Below are 19,568 nucleotides of genomic sequence, written 5' to 3' on the forward strand. Positions count from 1 at the left end.
TTAAAAGGTAAAATTCACTATATAGTGATTATAGATTAATAATTAACACACAAAACTTTGTCTGGACATTCGATATTCAACAAGTCTGGGCCATATCGCTATAAAATGTGGTATGTGGTGTATGTTCATGTTCCTCATAACATGAATTTTAATAACCCCCTGACCTTTCTGGCCCTCCTCCAGGGACTCACTACGCAGCCTAATTTGTGACCACTTACAAAAGCTCTCAATTTTCATTGTACGTCTCCGATTCTTGATGTGCACAACTCTATCTTAGCTTGCTGATTAGCTTGTACGGTTAGACTCATGAAAACAAATGAGTCACGCACAAACACACACACACACACACACACACACACACACACACACACACACACACACACACACACACACACACACACACACACACACACACACACACACACACACACACACACACACACACACACACACACACACACACTCACTCATGCAATCCAGACGCACACACTGTAGAATACTCATGATGCATAAGCAGGCTCTCTAAGCTTTTTATGACTCCAGTAGATGGACTTGTGATATTCATTGATTAAACAACTGAAGCATGGGGGGGAATAGTGGGATAAAGGAGCAAAAAAATGACATAAATCCTAGCTAAGCAAAATCGTTACTCATTTCAAATTAAATTAACTTTACGTCTTTTATTATTCAATGTAATTTGATCCTGGCAAGTTAAGCTTCTTTTATTTCACTGGGCCTGAGAAGTGCTGAGTCTCATCACTGTTTTCCCTATCAGGATGGGTGATAAAAGCACATGGCCCCGAAGCAAAGTAATAGCAATAATCAAATGGGTTGTTTATCCTAGTTCCAATGGGTGACATTTGTTGTGCCTGGGCAGCAGGACATCTAACTAACAGTAATGTAATTTCCGCTGAGGAGATTAGATTAGAATGTTCTGACCTGATGAGGCTGTGGCTTCACAAGTCTGCATCAAATTCTGCTCCATTGCATCTTAGCGCGTTTGGGTCTCCATGGTTTTCCATACAGGTTCAGTTTGGTATTATTGTCTCTAGTACTGTGTCAACACTGTATTTGCTAATAGAGGAATACAAGCTGATATGCCTTGTGTTTCACCCGTGTTTCTTCTCTGTAACTGGCTAATTTCTTGCAAATTAGACCCTAAGGCAATATTTAGTCTCAGGCAAAGTGTCCAAATGTGTTCCCCTAACTGTCTTTCTCCGTGACCCAACTTAAAGAATGCCTAAGTGCCGAAAGTGTCTGTGAACAAATTAATGTGAACAGCCCGGGGCAGACTGTCAGTTCACCGTAACAATGTTAGGTCCTTGAAGGAGAAGTATAAATGGGACATTAGAAGTCACAAGAAAAAGGTCTTGGCTTAGAGGGCTTTGGAATGGGACTGCCATGGACTCTCATACATTCACATGTAGGAGGAAAAAAAATGTAGGTATGTGCGCCCTTGTTTTGCTTTATGAATGTAGATTTGTGCGTTTCACATGGATTTTTTTTGTGTGCTTTGTGACAGCCCTGCATTGTATTTGTTTGCATTCTCACGGATTAGTTTTGCTCCTCCAAGTTTGTGCATGCTATGCAGCAGATAAGTCCATGTCTGTGCTATGTGTGGAAAGCTTGTCTGACCATCCATGCGTTCAACCTCATACTGTGTGACTGAGAATATGAAAAGCCACAGTGCAAAGCTTCCTCTCCTCCTCTAGTATTATCCCAAGCATGGATCCAGCCCAAAGCGGTGTATTCTGTGCTTTGCTAGAGTGCCACATTTGGAGAATTTTTGGAGAGGGGGGGGGGGGGCCATTTACCCCACAATTTTTTTAAACTCAAGAACAAATTCTTATTCCAGTGTGTTTTTAGTGTTAGGCTGGGGAGACTGTAATCATCATCATCCTGTGAATACAGATAACTGTTTGTAAAAAGTGATTAAGTGTATCCAGCTAAGAATGACTCAACACGCAGGATTATATCCCATCGTTTAGAGCACTCCTTTATTTCACTGTTCAGCTTTGATTGTATTCGAGCAATGCACGTTCCTCTAATCCTTGATGGTTATAATTGAAGAAGATCGATTATCTACAGTATGTGAGCAGCACAGAAGCCCTCTCCCTTTCACAACTGCCGTGTGTGAGGGATCATTGTTGGGCTGACAGTGTCCGCTGCTGGTTGGAGCGTTAACTGCAGTGCCTCCTACAGCACTGCGGAGCGGGAGGCTTGTGAACAGCCACGGGACATAAACTCTGTATGCACCTCATCAGCTCGATACAGAGGATTGAGATCAGTACAAAACAAAAATCCGGCTAACCATCATAACACATACTAAAGCATGATTTTATATGCGGATTAACCATCTAGACACCTTTTATAAATGCTTGATAAACCATCTATAAGGTAGTATGCATGCGTTTTAATTCTATAGGCAGTATTATTTTAGTCGCCATGCAGGGACACCGCTATCATTCCGCCGTGCTTGCTTTAATCTCTTCCCACCCCTCTCCTCTGTGATGGGAATGGATGAATAAGGATGCCCCCGTGTAGTTGTGCATCTGTCAGCTCAACCCAATCCTATATTCATACATCCGTACAGCTGGAAATCAACAGGTGCGTCTGGTGTACGGAGAGCGAAAGCAAAGCACGCCAGGGCGATGCAATGCGCCGCTCCTGTCCCCTATGAGCCCATTCGTTTAATTACAGCCACAAACAGCAGATGGCTCTCTTGAGTTTTAATTTCTGCGGCTGTGATTGAGACTTGGAAGATATTCATTTCGAAACAAGGCTCAAACGTGTTGTCTTACACGGGGTCTTATCGTGTGGAACCGACCTGTCCTTTTGATAATCTAAACAGAGGAACCCCCCCCCCCCCCCCCCACACACACACACACACTTGTGGTTCATATGAGACCTCCTGCAGGTATGTGGTGAACGTGCGAGTAAAGGATGTTTGAGTGGAGGAAACGTCCCTCCACCACTGTTCGGTGCTGAAATACTGGCGCTGTCCTTGGTGCTGAAACCACATATAGAGTCAACGGGGCGCGCAGCCTGAGGGGTTTGCAATTCATACAATTTGCCCATTTATCACACAGCATGTGCAGCAACTAGTATTTCCCCTCTGGTGAGGTGGAGCATAAAGTTATTATAGGCTGTAAGGATTTCTATTCACAATATGAAGATTTGACTGTAACAGTGGGGTGAACATTACATTTTATTTCTTTTTTTAAATTTTTTTTTTTTTTTACAAACGCCTCTCTGTCAGCTCAAAGTAAGTTTAATCCAATAATTTAGCCACATCAACAAAAAAAGAGAGTGTGTTTCATAGCTTCTATCTAATTTGCAAATGTGTTGCTTCAAGAATGAAATCGTAGCATTTAGTGGCAGCATTCAGACCAGCTTGCTCATTCTCCTTAAAGCAGCTTGCTTGTTGGAGAGGGAGGGAGTGGGGGTGGGCACCCTCTCCACTCAGGCGTGTACTAACGAGTGGTTAGGACTTGTTGATGGGGAGGATTTGTTGATCCGGGGGTACATAGACAGAGGCGAGTGACTACCACTGCCTATCGGGTTGGGTTTTTTTTTCTTTGAGCGTGGGAAAATAAATGTGCAGTATAGCAGTGCCGGTATACTTTCCTTATTCCCATTACGCGCCGGTCGTCATACATGCATCTCTCACGCCGTGGGCTCTATTGGAAAATCCACTAGGTCGAACAGTTTTCTGATCACCGGGGGGGTTTAACTTTATGTATTTGAATGCAGCTTGTCACACAATGCAGACGTCATCTCAACAGGACTCAGATCATCTTTGGTTATATTTTTTTTCCCCTGGCTCCTCTCGCGCCCAACCGCCTGTGTTGTGATTGTGAGTCTGTTTTTTTTTTTTTTTTACAAAAAGAACTGCTGAACGGAATACAGAGGAGAAAATACGCTTTTAAAAAACCGCTATCCTGCAGATCGTCAGGTAGTTGGAATATAAGTTTGCATTCATTTAGCCTTTCCTGCGTTAATGTGTAACTACAGCCTACGGTTGCGTATTTCTTTGCATCCCCCTAATGTGTGACTGTTGATCAGTCATCGCAGGGTCCCTGTCGCGGATTGCCTCTTGCAAACTTGGAGTTCGTTTCGCCCGGGCTGCTGTTCCTTCACTCGGGTGGTGATCTTCGTAGGAGGCGCCTGATTGCTGGCGGCGCACATGCACATGCACAGGCGTCCCCACAGCGACTTTTGATAGAGCAACCTCGTCTGACACAAGGAGGAAAAACGGAGGGGTGAAAGAAGGAAAGAGTGCGCAAATTCACTGTGAGGAGGCTGCCGCCGGTTTTGGACATTTAAGGAGGCGATGCCACTGAACATGTTTCAGACAATGAACAAAAACACCAGTGTGCAGGTATGAATGATCCACTGAAATCTCGGTCCGTGTGAGTTTGGTATAGCTCCTCATCAAGACTATGGTTACAGATGCATGTATGGAATTACGCATGAACTGATCTCATTTTTTCCATCATGTCCAACAATTTTGCGGGTGATGAAACAGACAGCTGTTTTAATATCGCAATTACCATGTAGTGTTTGGACCAAACAAGGAAAACAGCTCTTTAAAAAAAATCAAAATTGACATTTGACATCGCAGAACGGACCACTTAGCCGCCACCATGGGACTGTGACCCGGGCTGAGAGCTCTTGAGAGGCGGCTGTTTGTGTAGTCTGTGCTCCGTGTGCAGACTGGACCTGAGCAGTTGTGACATTTTGAGCCATGGCTGCTGCTATCGCAAGTGGGCTGATCAGACAGAAGAGGCAGGCACGGGAGCAGCATTTAGACCGGCCCTCGACTAACCGACGGAGAAAGAGCCCCAACAAGAACAAGGGGCTCTGCAATGGGAACCTGGTCGACATCTTCTCTAAAGTGCGCATCTTCGGCCTCAGGAAGCGGAGACTACGGAGACAAGGTGTGGGAACTTTAGTGTGCAAGGTGGCTGCTTTGTTCAAGTATAGCATTGTGCATTCAGTCTTAACGTGCATACATCCAACCACTGGTTGATAGCTCTAATTAGGCCTATAACTCACAATTACATGTGGTTAAAGCACATAAGGTGATAAAAAAGGTGAATTAATTAATAGTGAAGGCTACTTAATATATGAACATGCCAAATTGCACCTGCATTCGTAAAAAGTTAAAATGTGGGGAAAACATTCTATTGTATTGAGCAGTAAGTCAGGAGTCTGTGAGTTTGGTTGGAAACACGAAACCTGCGTCTGATTTACATGCAATCCCAGGTAGCTGTCAGGCTCCTGACGAGTTGTACCAAATGGGTTGGACAGGTTTACCCAGCTGTCACCTCGGCAATGTGGAAAGGGCCCGATGGTTATGAAGCACATACACCGTTCGTTGAACTGCTTAGTAGATAAGCACAGCACAAGAGCAGGAAATGAAATTCATTTAGATGCAAGCAAAAAGGTCAATATCTCCCACGGAATGGAGGTTAGGCCTCTCAAACATCATCTTTTCTCGCATAATTTCACGAATTCGTGGGCCACTAGTCTCTTATTGCTCCAGCTAATATTCGTTCCACTTATGAAAATGTCATGAACGTTTTTTTTTCCATTTAATGTGGCAACCTGGGATTGTTAAAGAGCACTGTCAACAATTATTTCACAGTTGGACTCAGTTGCAATTGTGCGGATATTTTTTCTTACAAAAAAATGAATTAGGATAATTCATTTAGGAAATAAATTGCTCCAATTATTTCCCCTTCTTAGTGAGTAAATGGAAGGTGTCTGCTGCATGTTCCTCTTGGAATCATCAGGTATCAAACCTGTTGCATCACACATATAACTCTCACTCATTTAAACAGCCTTGTGTGTTCATAATTTTATGGCAAAATTCACATTAACAATGCACCTAGAAGCAATGTCAAGTCTTTCATCTGGTGGACAAAGAGAACCATTTTGAAAGCTGAGTCTCTCTCTTGTCTCTTGTATGTGGTTTTATTAATATTGGAATTAAACAATACTCTCCTAATTTACCCTTAGAGATTACATGGATTGAAATGGCTTTGATATTATAGGATCTATATGATATTACATAGAGGACACATCTGGACATGGGTCAGCGTGTATCAAAATGGCAGGTTATAATCGGCTATCCTCCAGGCCTATGTTTCTGCGTGTGTGTGTGTGTGTGTGTGTGTATGTGTGTGTGTGTGTGTGTGTGTGTGTGTGTGTGGCTGTCTGAATATTTGTTTAATTGTCTGCCCTCCTCTGTCACCTCTAAAATGGCTTGTGGCACATCTATTTTTTTATTTGAAAACCTTAGTTGTGTCCAGAAGCTCCTACAGATCAGGGGTGTGGACAGACGATGGTGTATGTTTTAGTATGTCACAAATAAACATGAGAGTCTGAAACGTGTATGGCAAGTCAACCTGCACTGGCAACCCTGAAATGACTTAACAGCATCACACCTGGAGTGGCCATTTTATAGAGCAACTTCTCTCTCCGTGAAATAGAAAAAAAGCACAGGTGTTGCTGAACTGTGTCAGGAGGCCTCCAAAAGCATGACCCCACTGCCTGGTGGATGAGAAAAACTTCCATGAAAATTGAAATAACATAAGGGGGGAACCTGTTTGTCCTCATTTTAGAAGCACTAATGGGAACATGGGCAACAGTTTTCTCTTGCTTTCATTTTGTGTTATTTGTGATTTAATGCCTAATGGGAATATACCTCATTAATTTCACCCTCACATGAGAATTAGGAAAATCTTTACCAAGTGATATCAGACTCACCACTCCCCACCTCTTCTTCTCCTCACCCCTTTCTTTTTTCTTTTTTTATTATCACAAGAGCACACAGCTCAGGAAGAGTAATGGCTTGTTGGGGTGCTTAATTGAATCCCCAGAAAGACTTTTTTTTGTAACTAAATAAGACCAAATGCACCACCAATCATATGTGTTATGACAACACAGGTAGACATGCACAGTTGTCATTACTGGGCGACAGCTGAGCCTGCAGAGAATAGAGCAGCTTTTCTAAACAGACAATTATTATGTATTTGAGTCACAGTCAGATTCCCACTGAGATCTGTCAGAATGAGGGAGTGTATGTTTTGTGTCTGAAATGTACTCTAACACCCAGTATTCCCTTTGGCTTTGATTATTGATCTTCTGAGTGAGACACTAGATTAGCCCTTATGGGCTGTATTGATTGGCCCTGATATAAATTGTGTTTTTGAGTCACAGCATTCTGGTCAAATTCAAATAAAATATTATCATAACTGTTGACAATCAATACTAATTTTACCCATCTTCTTTATTCTCCAGTTTGTGTTTGAAATGTTAAGCAATTAATAAAAATCTATAGACCTGTAGATAATGAACACAACTTTTAAAAAATCAAGCATTGTCTGCTTTGTTAAGTTGAATGCACAGATGTGGTTTCCTGTTCTCCTCCAGCACTTCAGGGAATACACTGGGAACACCTCTTTCTGTTTCCTCTGCCGTATAAACCGTAATTTCAAATTATTTTGATAGCAGATGCAGAGCCAGTGATCACGCTGATTTTTTTTTTTAAGGGATTAGATGTGAGTTGTAAATCCTATTACACTCAAACCCAGTAAGTGAGCTGGGGGCGCAGCCAGCTGGGACTCGTCCGTAATCTCACTGCTCTGGCTCTAATTATCTCTCTAGATTATATCCATAGATCATTAGATCATGTTACATAGATCAGACCGTTAGATTAGCTTACATGATCTAAAAATCCATTTGAGATGAATGCTTCCCTGTGCGGTAGCTGTTTATTTGAGGGTATGTTGACAGCGCACAGCAGTACCTCATCAGTCTGCATTCAGAGCTGTCTGTATCAGATGAGTTATTGTTCAGATGTCAGAGATGTGGTTGATATAAAAAAAATGGGAATAGGGTGGTAGTGCTGTAGCTTTCCTTGCTTGATCTACTTTTCCATGACAACAACAACAACAACAGTTAAAAAACACTGGTGGGGTTTTTCCTTCGCAGGCTGGAAAAGCCCTTCTACTATTCCAGAAACATCCAAAGTGGGTCAGGCAGGGTAGGGCTGACAGCAGTTTACAACTGCTGCCGCAGCTGTGCCCGTATATGTGTGTGTGTGTGCGTGCGTCCTATTCTCAGTGCTCTGTTTGCTTTGCACAGAGCTGAACATGTGTCTGTATGTGTGCGCAGACACATGTTCACACAGACACAGAGATGACACAACAGAAAGGTTGTAAGGTAGGATAGAAAGGGAAAGATGGTGCTTTAGGGGCGCCGTTTTTTAACCAAAAAAAAAGAAATCATGAAAATCAACCTTTTTAAGAGTTCAGTAATATGCAGAGAGGACTTCTACTGCAGAACAACACAATGTGAGATCTTATGGCTCTGATGCTTGTTGTTTCCCAAGGAAACCCCCTGCTGCTGCTGCTGCCAAACCACCACTCTGTTTCCTTAGAAACAAACAAGTGGCATGTAGAAACACACAAAGCTCGTGTTGTAAAAACTCATACTAGTGGGGTGGGGAATGTCCAACTTCAGTAGAGGTTGGATAGCCTACTACTCTATGTTGTAGAGAGAGAACATTAAGGCAGACGAGGAGAGAGACACAAAGAGAAAAGAAACAGGAGGACAGAAGAAAGAAAGCGATTGAGTCAAGGACCATCTCAACTTAAGGAAATTCCACAGAGACATTTTCAAAGCAGTATTAGATTTTAAAGAGTGCTTGCATCATATCAAGCATAAAAACACTTCTCTTTCCTCTAGATCTTCGCATTCAGCACTTTTATTTTCCCATGTCCTTTTCCATAGTTTGATAAACAGTTCTCCCCTTTCTCCCTTTTACAAGAGAATATATCACTTATACATAAAGCATTTGATCTATTGACTCGTGTTAGGCTCAACCTTCACTATGAATTGCACCTTTGTAAGAATTAGAGAAACCTATTATGTCACACTAAGGAATGTACTAGAAAACATTAATGTCTGATGTCAAACTCGAATGCAGCTGGTATTCGAGGACGTCTAGTCATAATATTCATTCAGACACTCTTGAACAGGAAAATACCTCAACTGCCATATTATTAAGACTTTGCTTTGTGTCTTCCTTATGCACTTTAATTACGTTTTGATAAATCAGCTACAATGTTACAGATTTCAGCTCAGTCTGGCTATCGCTCGGAAATACTGAAGCTCAAAACTGGATGGGAAATCAATGTGTGTGTGTGTGTGTGTGTGTGTGTGTGTGTGTGTGTGTGAGTGTGTGTGTGTGTGTGTGTGTGTGTGCTTGTGTGTGCGCGTACGCCTGAGACATACTGACCGGCTCTCCCGAGGGAACACAGCCAACATCACATGATTTATAGCACGATGGAGGAGCCAAGTTCACCTCCACACACACACACACACACACACACACACACACACACACACACACACACACACACACACACACACACACACACCCACACACACACACGCACGCACTCACATCCATCCATGTACTCACACGTACATGTACACTCAGGGAATATTCACCAGCAACCAGTTATGCAGTTTTAATGATGGCACATTGCCCCCGCTGATCTGTCTTTAAAATCAATCTCACCCCCGCACATTGTTTAAACACTGCTGTTCAAAGTCATTAATCGATCGCAGGTGAGCCAACTTAGTCCACACAGGAGTGTCCGCTCATGGGCATTGTGATGTGTGAAATGTGTGTGTAATGCTTGTGTTTCTATCTATGTGACATTGTGTTTCCTCACCCATCTTTCCATCATTACATTGTTGTGTAATATGGGTGTGGTCTTGAGGCTGTACATGATCTGATTTCTGGGTGGTTTATGTGTAACCAATATCTTTTGTTGTAATATCACAGAAAGAAAGAAAAGAAAGAAAGAAAGAAAGAAAGAAAGAAAGAAAGAAAGAAAGAAAGAAAGAAAGAAAGAAAGAAAGAAAGAAAGAAAGAAAGAAAGAAAAGGTTGAAATTGCAATAAAATAAAATCAGTAATGCATTTGAATTTCTTTTTTTTTCTCTTCTTTGATGCAACATGGACTGCATTTCTATGTATGAAGTAATGCTCTAAACAATAAATGGATGAATTGATTGTAAGAAAATTTAAAAAACAAAATTAATAATTAACTATAACTCATTGATCAAGCAAAAAATGCCAAATATTTGTTGGTTCCACCTTCTCGATTGTGCTTTATATTATTGTAAAATCAATTTATTGGGTCTTGGGCTGTTTGAAAGTCATATTTAATCAGTTAATCGAATAAATGAACTAAAGATTAATCTGTAATTAAACAATTGAGGTATGAAAGGTAACAGAGTCAAGACAATAAACGGATGTTCAAGAGTATAAGTTCATCAGATATTTAGCTCAGCAGACAGAGAAAGCATGATGTCTGCATAGTAACATCTGTCTCTCGCTGAATGGCTGCAACAGTTTTGACCGGGCTGTGCGTTACCATTAACCGGAGCGATGCTGTCACTTTCCTGTCAGCTGGCTCAAAGCTTAGCGGATGCTGCTTTGCTCTAGCCACCTTTTCATTGTTCTGGTGAGCAGTGAAGCAGCTCTCGCTGAATGCCGGTTATAGCGTCCATAGCTCAGACACAGGCAGGAGAGAGGCATTTTCTCCTCTTCTCAGGCGGCAGAGAAAGGTCTCAGAGCTTCCTAATACTATCACCTGACAGAGCCATTTCAGAGGAGACCGCCTTGAGCCGCACACAGACAGAAAAACAAAGCCTTTCCTGCCCTCGTCGAGACCTTTTGCATTGTCCTCTGTGGCCTTGCTCTCTTTTTCTCTCTACATTTTTTTTTCTCCTTCTCTCTCTCTCTCGCTCTCTTTCTCTTACACTTCAGCCCCCTACACACCTCTCCACACACACACTGACTTGCAAGAAGCACGGTTTAGGCTCAGGTGAAGTTGATTGTTCACCTCCCCGGGGCTTTCTTAGAATGAAATCTGGTGTGATGGCTGTCTCCACAATAAGACTAATGTTGATGGTATATGACCACAGTGATTGTCCATGCGCACACACACACACACACACACACACACACACACACACAAACACACATACAAACAAATTGAGCACAAATAATATTTTTCCAGAGGCGTCCCCACATGCAGGTTTATTCAAATGTATCCTTTTCACTTTTCCATCCCTTCAACTTTCTACATATTCACTTTTCCTCACGATATTGCAAATCCCCCAAAATGCCAACTAAATTGCAACATGATTGTTTGAGCTGCAGTGCTGCTGGGTAATTAAACCGAATCGGTGATTTATTTACGGTGGATATGCGGCTAATTCCCCTGTTGGGTCAGCTAGAAGGGGCGGAGCACAGAAGCTCTCACATCCTACACATTGAGGACCCAGAGAGGGTGCTGTTGGGTTCATTATGGGAGTAAGGCAACCACAGATTAATTCTGCTTCCTATAATTGGATGGCCTATCTCTGAGCAGGGCAGGGCTTATGTGCACAGAAAGTTGGATATGGGATTTGCCTGTAAAAATACAGTGGAGTCATAAAGTATTGTAAAAATAGTTCTGCACTGTGTTTCATGGTGTTTTGTACCTTGAAACACATTAGAATATTCTTGCTACAATGATGCAAATAGCTTATTTGTTGAGTCTTACCGTAGTCCTTGTAAAAAGCTTTTGTCTCAACATGCCTGCACCTGCTACTCTCTGATGGTTTTTCTGGCATAATGTTTTTCTAATCTGTGTCTCCTGCTGTTGTTTCTCTCTGTCTCTCTCCTGCAGATCCCCAGCTCAAGGGTATAGTGACCAGGTTATATTGCAGGCAGGGATACTACTTGCAAATGAATCCCGATGGCTCTCTTGATGGGACCAAGGATGACAGCAGTAATTCCTGTAAGTACCATGACGGTGTCTGTTGGCCTCCTAGATCAGACATGTTTTAAGGTGTCAAGAAACATTTGAAGACTTACTGATAGAAGACGACACGGAATGTTACTCAACTGGAAGTATGGGGGTGGGGGGCACATCCTAAAAGAAGGGGGCACATTTGAAAGGTGTCTCATTCATATTTAAAGTCCTGCTGTTAATAATAGTAATAATAATAACTGTACATTATTAATAGTTAAATTGTTTATTCAGGGTAAGAAATACCAAATATACTATACACTATATATGTGTCCTGATATGGCATAATATCAATAAGTAAGTACCATTTGTAATTCAATGTAGCCATAAGCAATACACAAAAGAGCTGTAGGAATGAGAAACCAACCACTCTGCAACTCAGGGGTTTAATTTCTCTTTTCTACAGCTGTTAATGAATGCACAAGTCAACATTTTAACAAGGTTATTATTTAAAATTATCATTTAAAGTCTTGGTTAGTTCCAGTGAATACAAACAGTTGAAATGCTTTTGTGCAAAATATAAACATGAAAAACTCCACGTAAGCTGTCAATGGCAGACGAAGCAACGACTTTAACTCATAGTATAAATAAATGCATTTCCATTATTACTATCACTTTCCTTTGTTTTATACGTGGCTCCTATCCGTTAGTCATATATCTGAATATCACTAATTGTGATTTGTATATATATATATATATATTTATAATGATTTATTTAAGCTTACATTTCAGTCAATTCTCATGCTACCTGTTCTTAATTTATACTTACAAGCTAATTGCCTACACCCCTCTGATTCTGGCAGGGGGTACCTAATCAGATTTCTGGAGGGCCCGTGCCACCCCTCTGGCCCCTCCACACTGCTTCCCTTATTTTTTGTAGCCTTTGGAGCAGAAATGTCATCCTAAATGGCAGCTACAGTATAGGATCACACAGATTTGTCCTTCTCTTCAAGAGGGAAAGTGGACCAGGAAACATTAGGCTTAATGGGGAGAAAAGGTATTATTAGCTCATTCTTGCACTTCTCTATAGTGCTTTAGGCTAGGTGGTTAATTTGATTCCAGTGCTTGATGTTAACGCTAACCCGACACTCTACATTGTGTCATTTACTCCTGTAACAATGAAGAGATGTGGCACATGTCACATTGGATAGGCTGAAAGGTCTTAGTGATTGTGTGGACAAGGGATATTTTGTACCATTAACTCCCAAAATCAAAATCAAGTGTTGGCACAAACTGCTAACCTTTTGTAAATTGGCTAGAGGCCACCAAAAGCCAATGGTCACGCATCAGTTAACGAGCCTTCCTCAGGCTCCAAATCTGCCAATACCAATTACATATGGGGTCAGTAGAGGTCATTGTGTAGTGCCTTTAAGTCTTGTATATACACACTTAAGGCCTATTTAAGGGAGGTTGCTCGATATTTAAAAAGTTTTGCTCAACAGAAAATAAAGGGTCGCACAGCATTTTCAACTTATGCTTCAGTTAAAGGTTAAGCTAATTAACCCTTACTTTGTCTGAGTAAAAAATGACCCGGTCCCAGTAAGAGTTAACAAGGATGTTACAAGTTATCTAAAGTTACAGTCCAAAATATCATCAAAGAAGTTAAATAAAAACTACAATCTCCATGGCAACGTTTGTAACCCTACCCTATCACCCAATACAAAATATGTCAACGACATAATGCAATTCTCTATGTGGATGACATGAAAGGACATGAAAAACATGTCATTTCTGTCGAGCAACACTTATCAAAAGTGTTGAGCGACCTTCCATAAATTAGTCTTTAATGTCACAGCTAGGCCAGTCCTGTTGTTTTTCACCAGCACAAACAATAGCCATTACCTACCAGGCCCAAGGAGTCTGCTACAACAACAAAAGGGCTATTAAATCAATATAATACCATGCACCAGTGGTGGCCCTAATTACAGCTACTTCTTAGGTACCTCTGCGTGGCTGAGGCTATGCTAGACTTGTCACGTTCACCATCCATGCAGCAATTCATCTTCAGAGATTACCTAAATGCAACATTTATTTACAGCAATTGTATTATCTATGCTTTGTGAAACATCAACGAGAGGCAGCTTGCATTTGGATAATGAATCATATCTTAATGTTTTTTTTTTCTCCACTGTATTTAACGTTCACATAATGCAGAGATGTCCAAACTATTTCATATAGGACCATGTGGCTGCATGTTTTCATTCCAACCAAGCAGAAGCACACCAGACATGACTCATAATCAACTAATCTAAGTCTTCAGACAGTTGATTAGTCGAATCCTGTGCTCCTGATTGGTTGGAGCAAAAACCTGCTACCATTTAGCTCTTTATGGAATAGCTTGGACATGATGTCTGATGTAATGGTTAGATCTGTTTATAACAATGGGTTTTGGTGATATTTTTATGTATGTGCATGTTTGCCTGTTCACCTGTGTGTTTTTCAGCTTTGTTCAACCTTATTCCCGTGGGCCTCAGAGTTGTCGCCATTCAGTCTGTGAAGACAGGATTATACATCGCCATGAACGGGGAGGGCCATCTGTACACATCAGTAAGCAGTCTGATTCTATTCTGATGTCGCATTATCTGGACATGTTTTGAAAATGTACTCTAATATGTTTAAACATAACAGCATATATTAAATGTGCAAGCCACACAGCCATGATGCATTATGCTAAATATGTGTCCTGATTTAAGTAAAGTTTGCATCTGTGCTGTGTGTGTTTTACACAAAAGATCGATATAGATGATAGAAAGATATAGATGTAGATAATTTCAGATATTTACCACATTTGCAACAGGATAATTGCATTTCAGTAAAGGTGAGGGATCCCATTAAGCAGAAATTCATGCATACAGATTTCTATTCATCAGGTTAAATACCCCCAGAGTTTTCATAGAAAAAAAGCATTTACATCAGGCGACATAATTCAGTGGGAACATATATTACGCTCTACCACATGAAAGCTGCTTCCATACTATTACAGAGTATATTACAAAGTATCAATCTTTCAGTCTGCTGCCATAAATGAATTAGATGTATGCTGTAGCAGAGAAATGCTGCGATGCCGTGACAAATGTCGCACTTGTTACTGACTTCTTCTCTACAAAATAAACCAGTCTTCTACCGGCTAGACAGCCACGAGGGTGATAAGACCTCACCCAGCTCAGATAGTGCCTATTGTTTCACTCCTCCACCCTGCCCTCTACCAGTCATTCAAATCAATCAGTAAGAGGAACATTGGGAGTAGTGCTCTTCTCCCCGACAGGAGTATCCATCAGAATCACTGTCTGTTCTTCCTGCTGCTGTCCTCATATTCCTAATCCCCCAGAGCGCCGAGCGGGAATTGCTATCTTATTCTTCATTCATTACCTTGGAGGTTTAGAGGGGCTACTTCTCTTACTGTACAACGCACCGGTATTCCCATGGAATTCTCTAATACTTAATCACTGCTTGACCTAAGCCATGAAATGAAATTCTTTTGAAGAGGATTGACCTAGAATCCTATGGATTTTGTTAAGGAATTGCAGACTAGGGATTATGAATTAATATACAGTATGAGTACCCTATACTGCATAACCCACAAGAAGACAGAACTTGTACAGTTTGTTGATTCTGCTCTATTTGTTGTTGTCTTTGCCCTAACAGAAACACAGTCTAACACAGGTATCACTTTACTCTAAATCCCCCAATGTATCATTTATAAGCAGTCTATAAACAATAAATGATTTATAATACACTATAATTTAGTCGTATGCAAAAACAATACTTTTTTTTGTTTATTTGTTTATTTCTCAACAATCATAACTAATCTAATTTCCTATAAAGACACAACTGTACTTCACTATATTGTCATCAATTATCCATTATTATATCTGCTTATATACAAGCTTCAACTTATGGGTGCCCACGGGAGTTAATCATAATCAGTTAGTCATAATCATAGTTGTGAACAAATACATTAATAAACACATGTATCTGCTTACAGCTACATTATAGTGAGTTATACATTTATTCATATACCCCATATGAATGCTAAATAGGGGAATAAAGTATAGTGTTACCCCAGTACATTTTGGCAGTAGCAGCATATCCCTGTAAATGTAGTGCTCCAATACACACACACACACACACACACACACACACACACACACACACACACACACACACACACACACGCGCGTGCGCACATTTAAAAACATTCTGTGATTTGCATACATAGCACTTTATAAATGTAGTCAATGTAAGCATCTTACTTTAAACTGTGTGTGTTGCATTCAGAAGACTGTTTAATAATTAATGATTCATTTTATTTATTTATTGTTTTATCAGTGTTGAAAAACTATTTGTAGCATCATTGGATAAGTGCTGATTGATTTCATTTACATTGATTCATCATTTATTTGCACTATTATTAATGCCCAGTAATTGCATTAATTTGACTTTCAGCTGTACAAATTAGGAGTCTGTCTGTGTATATGAATCTCTAATAATAGTATACTGAATGTACAGCACAAAGATACAACATGGGGTGGACAAAGTAGACAAAATGAACAAAAAAGTTGCTGTCAGACCCTTCATAATGGACCTTGCTTGAAAACGGTATGCATAGCCACATTAATAGGACTGACTCTTATGTTCATCACCACTTCAATCATGTTCAAATTTCATGTCCTTAATTACCTCCTTCATGCTCAACTCAGCTCAGTGCTGCTATGTCTCTATGATTCTCTACCATTTCAAACACTTTACGATAATATGGCAAAACTAAAGTTCTCACTATTTCAAACTCTATGACAAAATGAGTCAAACTAAATGTCACATGCCAGTCACAAATATTTTGAATCCCCCACATATAATTTGTTTGATTCATCTTCTGACTGATGTTCCTCTTTGTCTACACAGATTGTCTGCGTCCAGCATATGTTCTCGTGATTTTCTACGCCACTCCATTTGTCATATTCGATTTTGGTGAAGCGTTTTTAACTGGCGTCTGTAATAGGCTGACAATCATTGCTGTGACAACTCACATTCAAGTGTTGATTGGCAGACCTGCTTCAAAGTTGACAAATGCTGCTTATACTGTATGTGTTCATGTGATACGTCCCGCTAATTGGCATTCAACCTATCCTATCATATCCTATCCTTTTACCAATCCTACCTAGAATCAAGTGTTTATATTATTTTGTCCACTAGCCTCTGGACATGTTCAGTACAGGCAGAAGTGTTGTGAAGTGGGTCTCATTGAGATTGGAGCGCTATGTTCCTTCAGCACAGTTTGTCCTGCTCCTCTCTTCACGCAGCTCCCTTGCTCCATTTGCAGCTTATTTCTTTGCTAATGGAGGTTCTGATCAGACCTCAATTATCAAGCCACCCACTCAAAGGTCTCTTTTTGGTCCTTAGTCTGTGAATTACTCCGGTAATGGCAGCCTTGAAAGATGTTATTCATCCTCCTCCGTCTCCTCCTCCTCCCATTTCTCCCTGCCACTTCTATCCTCCTCTGTAAGCAAGGTACAACCATTCCTCCCATTATCACTCAGTTCCTTTGTGAGGGAGGATCTGACAGGCGACCTTTTCTGCTTATTAGGTGTATTTTAGGTGTATTTGATCATAGTGCACTCACATTTTCATAAACTACTTTGAAGGTTATTTTAATGCAGAAAAACACAATGCTTTGTAGTTAGTGTGGTACACAGCATATAGGGAAATTCATCCACAAGTGACCTATTTTATTAGGGAATGTATTAGTTTTAATGTAGCCTGATTTTTCGAAAGCTAGGTCATATTTGTTAACTAGAATTAACTCAGTCAGTTATTCTTAAATACATTACTGAGTATCTTACTGTGACGACGTACTTTGATAATCAGTGGCACTCAATTCTTTACCAGATGAGGTGAATCAAAGGGAGAGTCCCACTCTTTCAGAAAATAGATGGAAAGCCCATTCAAGTCCTCTGGTAGTGCATCATATTCCTTTGTGTGTGGCACCGAGGGCGCAGTGTGCGGCTCGAATGACAGAGATAGCATCAAAGTGACTGTGCAGCCTGGCACAAAGGACAGACCACAGAATAAGGGAGAGTTCAATCATCTCACCCCTTTTCAATCTGCTGCTTTTCTATCTGAGCCAATAAACTCCCGGCTAATTTCTCCTCCAGGCTGCTCCCTGGATCAGGCGTTTCTTCTGAAATGTAATAAGAGGGGGGAGGAATTCTGTCAGTTAGCTGTAGAAGGTAATGGAAACGCACCTTATGGAAGCATCTAGTTGACTCTTATAGTACTCTTTATTCAAAAACACACAAAATCTGTCTTTGTGCAAAAACAGACAAATTCAAATGCGATCAATCCTGAAAAATGTAATTATTCTGTAGGGAATTGATATCAAATCCCTTAAAGCAAACAAGGAAGTATTGAATTGTGTAGTTTTGTTACACATGATGAAAGACGGTGCCCCAGAATGCAACTCCTGTGTGCTGTTGTCGCTTTTCTGTCCAGCTAATACAGACTCCTGCCATCTCTCATGTGTAAAGGTTGGGCATTTCATGGTTGGCTGGTTGTCTTTAGAGCTAATCCCCCATTCCCTCACTTCACTGCAGTCTCCCACGGCAGGCTTTCTTTATCAGGAGCCTGCACTTGTTAGTGCTACCTTTTATGATTGTCAAATTGACATGCTGTATCACTTGGGTGGCCCTTTAAGAAATGAAATCCTTGAGAGGAACAATCTGGAGCAGTGCACTGGCTTTAGCTTCACTTGTAATAAGCTATGTCATTAGCTGTATGACAACAGACGACTGAAAACCCAGTCCTGTAGAACCCAGTTCAGAATGGATGACAGCCCCAAGGAGCTTGATGTGAGGGCTCCCTCTGTTAGCGTCAGTATGACAATGAAAGTGCATTGTGCCTATGTGTAGGGAAGACTAGAAAAGAGCAGCTTATTCAGGAGTCAGTGTGAAACTAAGAGAATCCTTTGAGAACAGTCAAGCCAGGAGTCCCTCAGGTTCAGGTATTTGACATTTTCCTACGAAAGCTCTTTTTCATCTTTCCAACCTCCTACGCTGTTTATTTTTAATGCTGCTCTTAAGTGTTCTACCTATTAGGGACACCCTCCCATGGATGCCCTTTGCTTCCTTGCTTTCATCTTCAAGTGTCTTGAGATGTGTGCACTTTATGGTTTGCATTTCCTCTGTCTACAATATACGGATCTATTGCATTTTTATCGTTTATGCTGCTGACAGAAAAAAAACAACATGTTGTGCGGGTTAAAGTTACCACTTCCTTAAAGTTAGGCGACCTACTCCTAGCACAATAATAACCACAGGGTTAAGTTTGAGGAATGATCATAGTTATTGATTTTAAAAAACTCGTACTTACTACAGCCACTAGATGGCATCTGTCATTAAACCTAACTACGTGTAGCTTTTGGGCAACTTACTAGCATAGAGAGCTATTGTGATATACTAGTTCTAGCTGGCTAGCATATCAGGGTTAGCTTGCCTTCACTTGTTAACTAGCCATGCAAGTATACATACTGAGCTCCTAGCGCTACCTATTTAGCTTTTTATTTTATGTTGTGCCACTACCAGTTGTGACCTGGTTTTAAGTGTAAGGAAATAAAGAGAAAGTCACAAAACATAACTAAAGCTATTACAGCTCTTTACATGCAGCATATGGTAAGCATCAATATAAATAAA

General features: G+C 40.8%; 1 protein-coding gene across 2 annotated transcripts in view; it reads left to right on the forward strand.

Annotated features, from left to right (window-relative positions):
* The window catches only part of fgf14 (fibroblast growth factor 14), a 108,306-nt gene that overhangs the window by 67,091 nt on the left and 21,647 nt on the right, over positions 1 to 19,568 (forward strand). The window contains exons 1-3 of one of the 2 annotated variants that reach the window (XM_062431580.1): positions 4,748 to 4,940; positions 11,761 to 11,871; positions 14,327 to 14,430. In XM_062431580.1, coding sequence (XP_062287564.1) covers positions 4,748 to 4,940; positions 11,761 to 11,871; positions 14,327 to 14,430 — 408 coding nt within the window. Of the gene's footprint in view, positions 1 to 4,747; positions 4,941 to 11,760; positions 11,872 to 14,326; positions 14,431 to 19,568 lie in introns of those variants that run through there. The other variant, XM_062431579.1, reaches the window with a different exon arrangement.

Source organism: Scomber scombrus, chromosome 13, assembly GCF_963691925.1.
Source record: "Scomber scombrus chromosome 13, fScoSco1.1, whole genome shotgun sequence".
Classification (NCBI taxonomy): domain Eukaryota; kingdom Metazoa; phylum Chordata; class Actinopteri; order Scombriformes; family Scombridae; genus Scomber; species Scomber scombrus.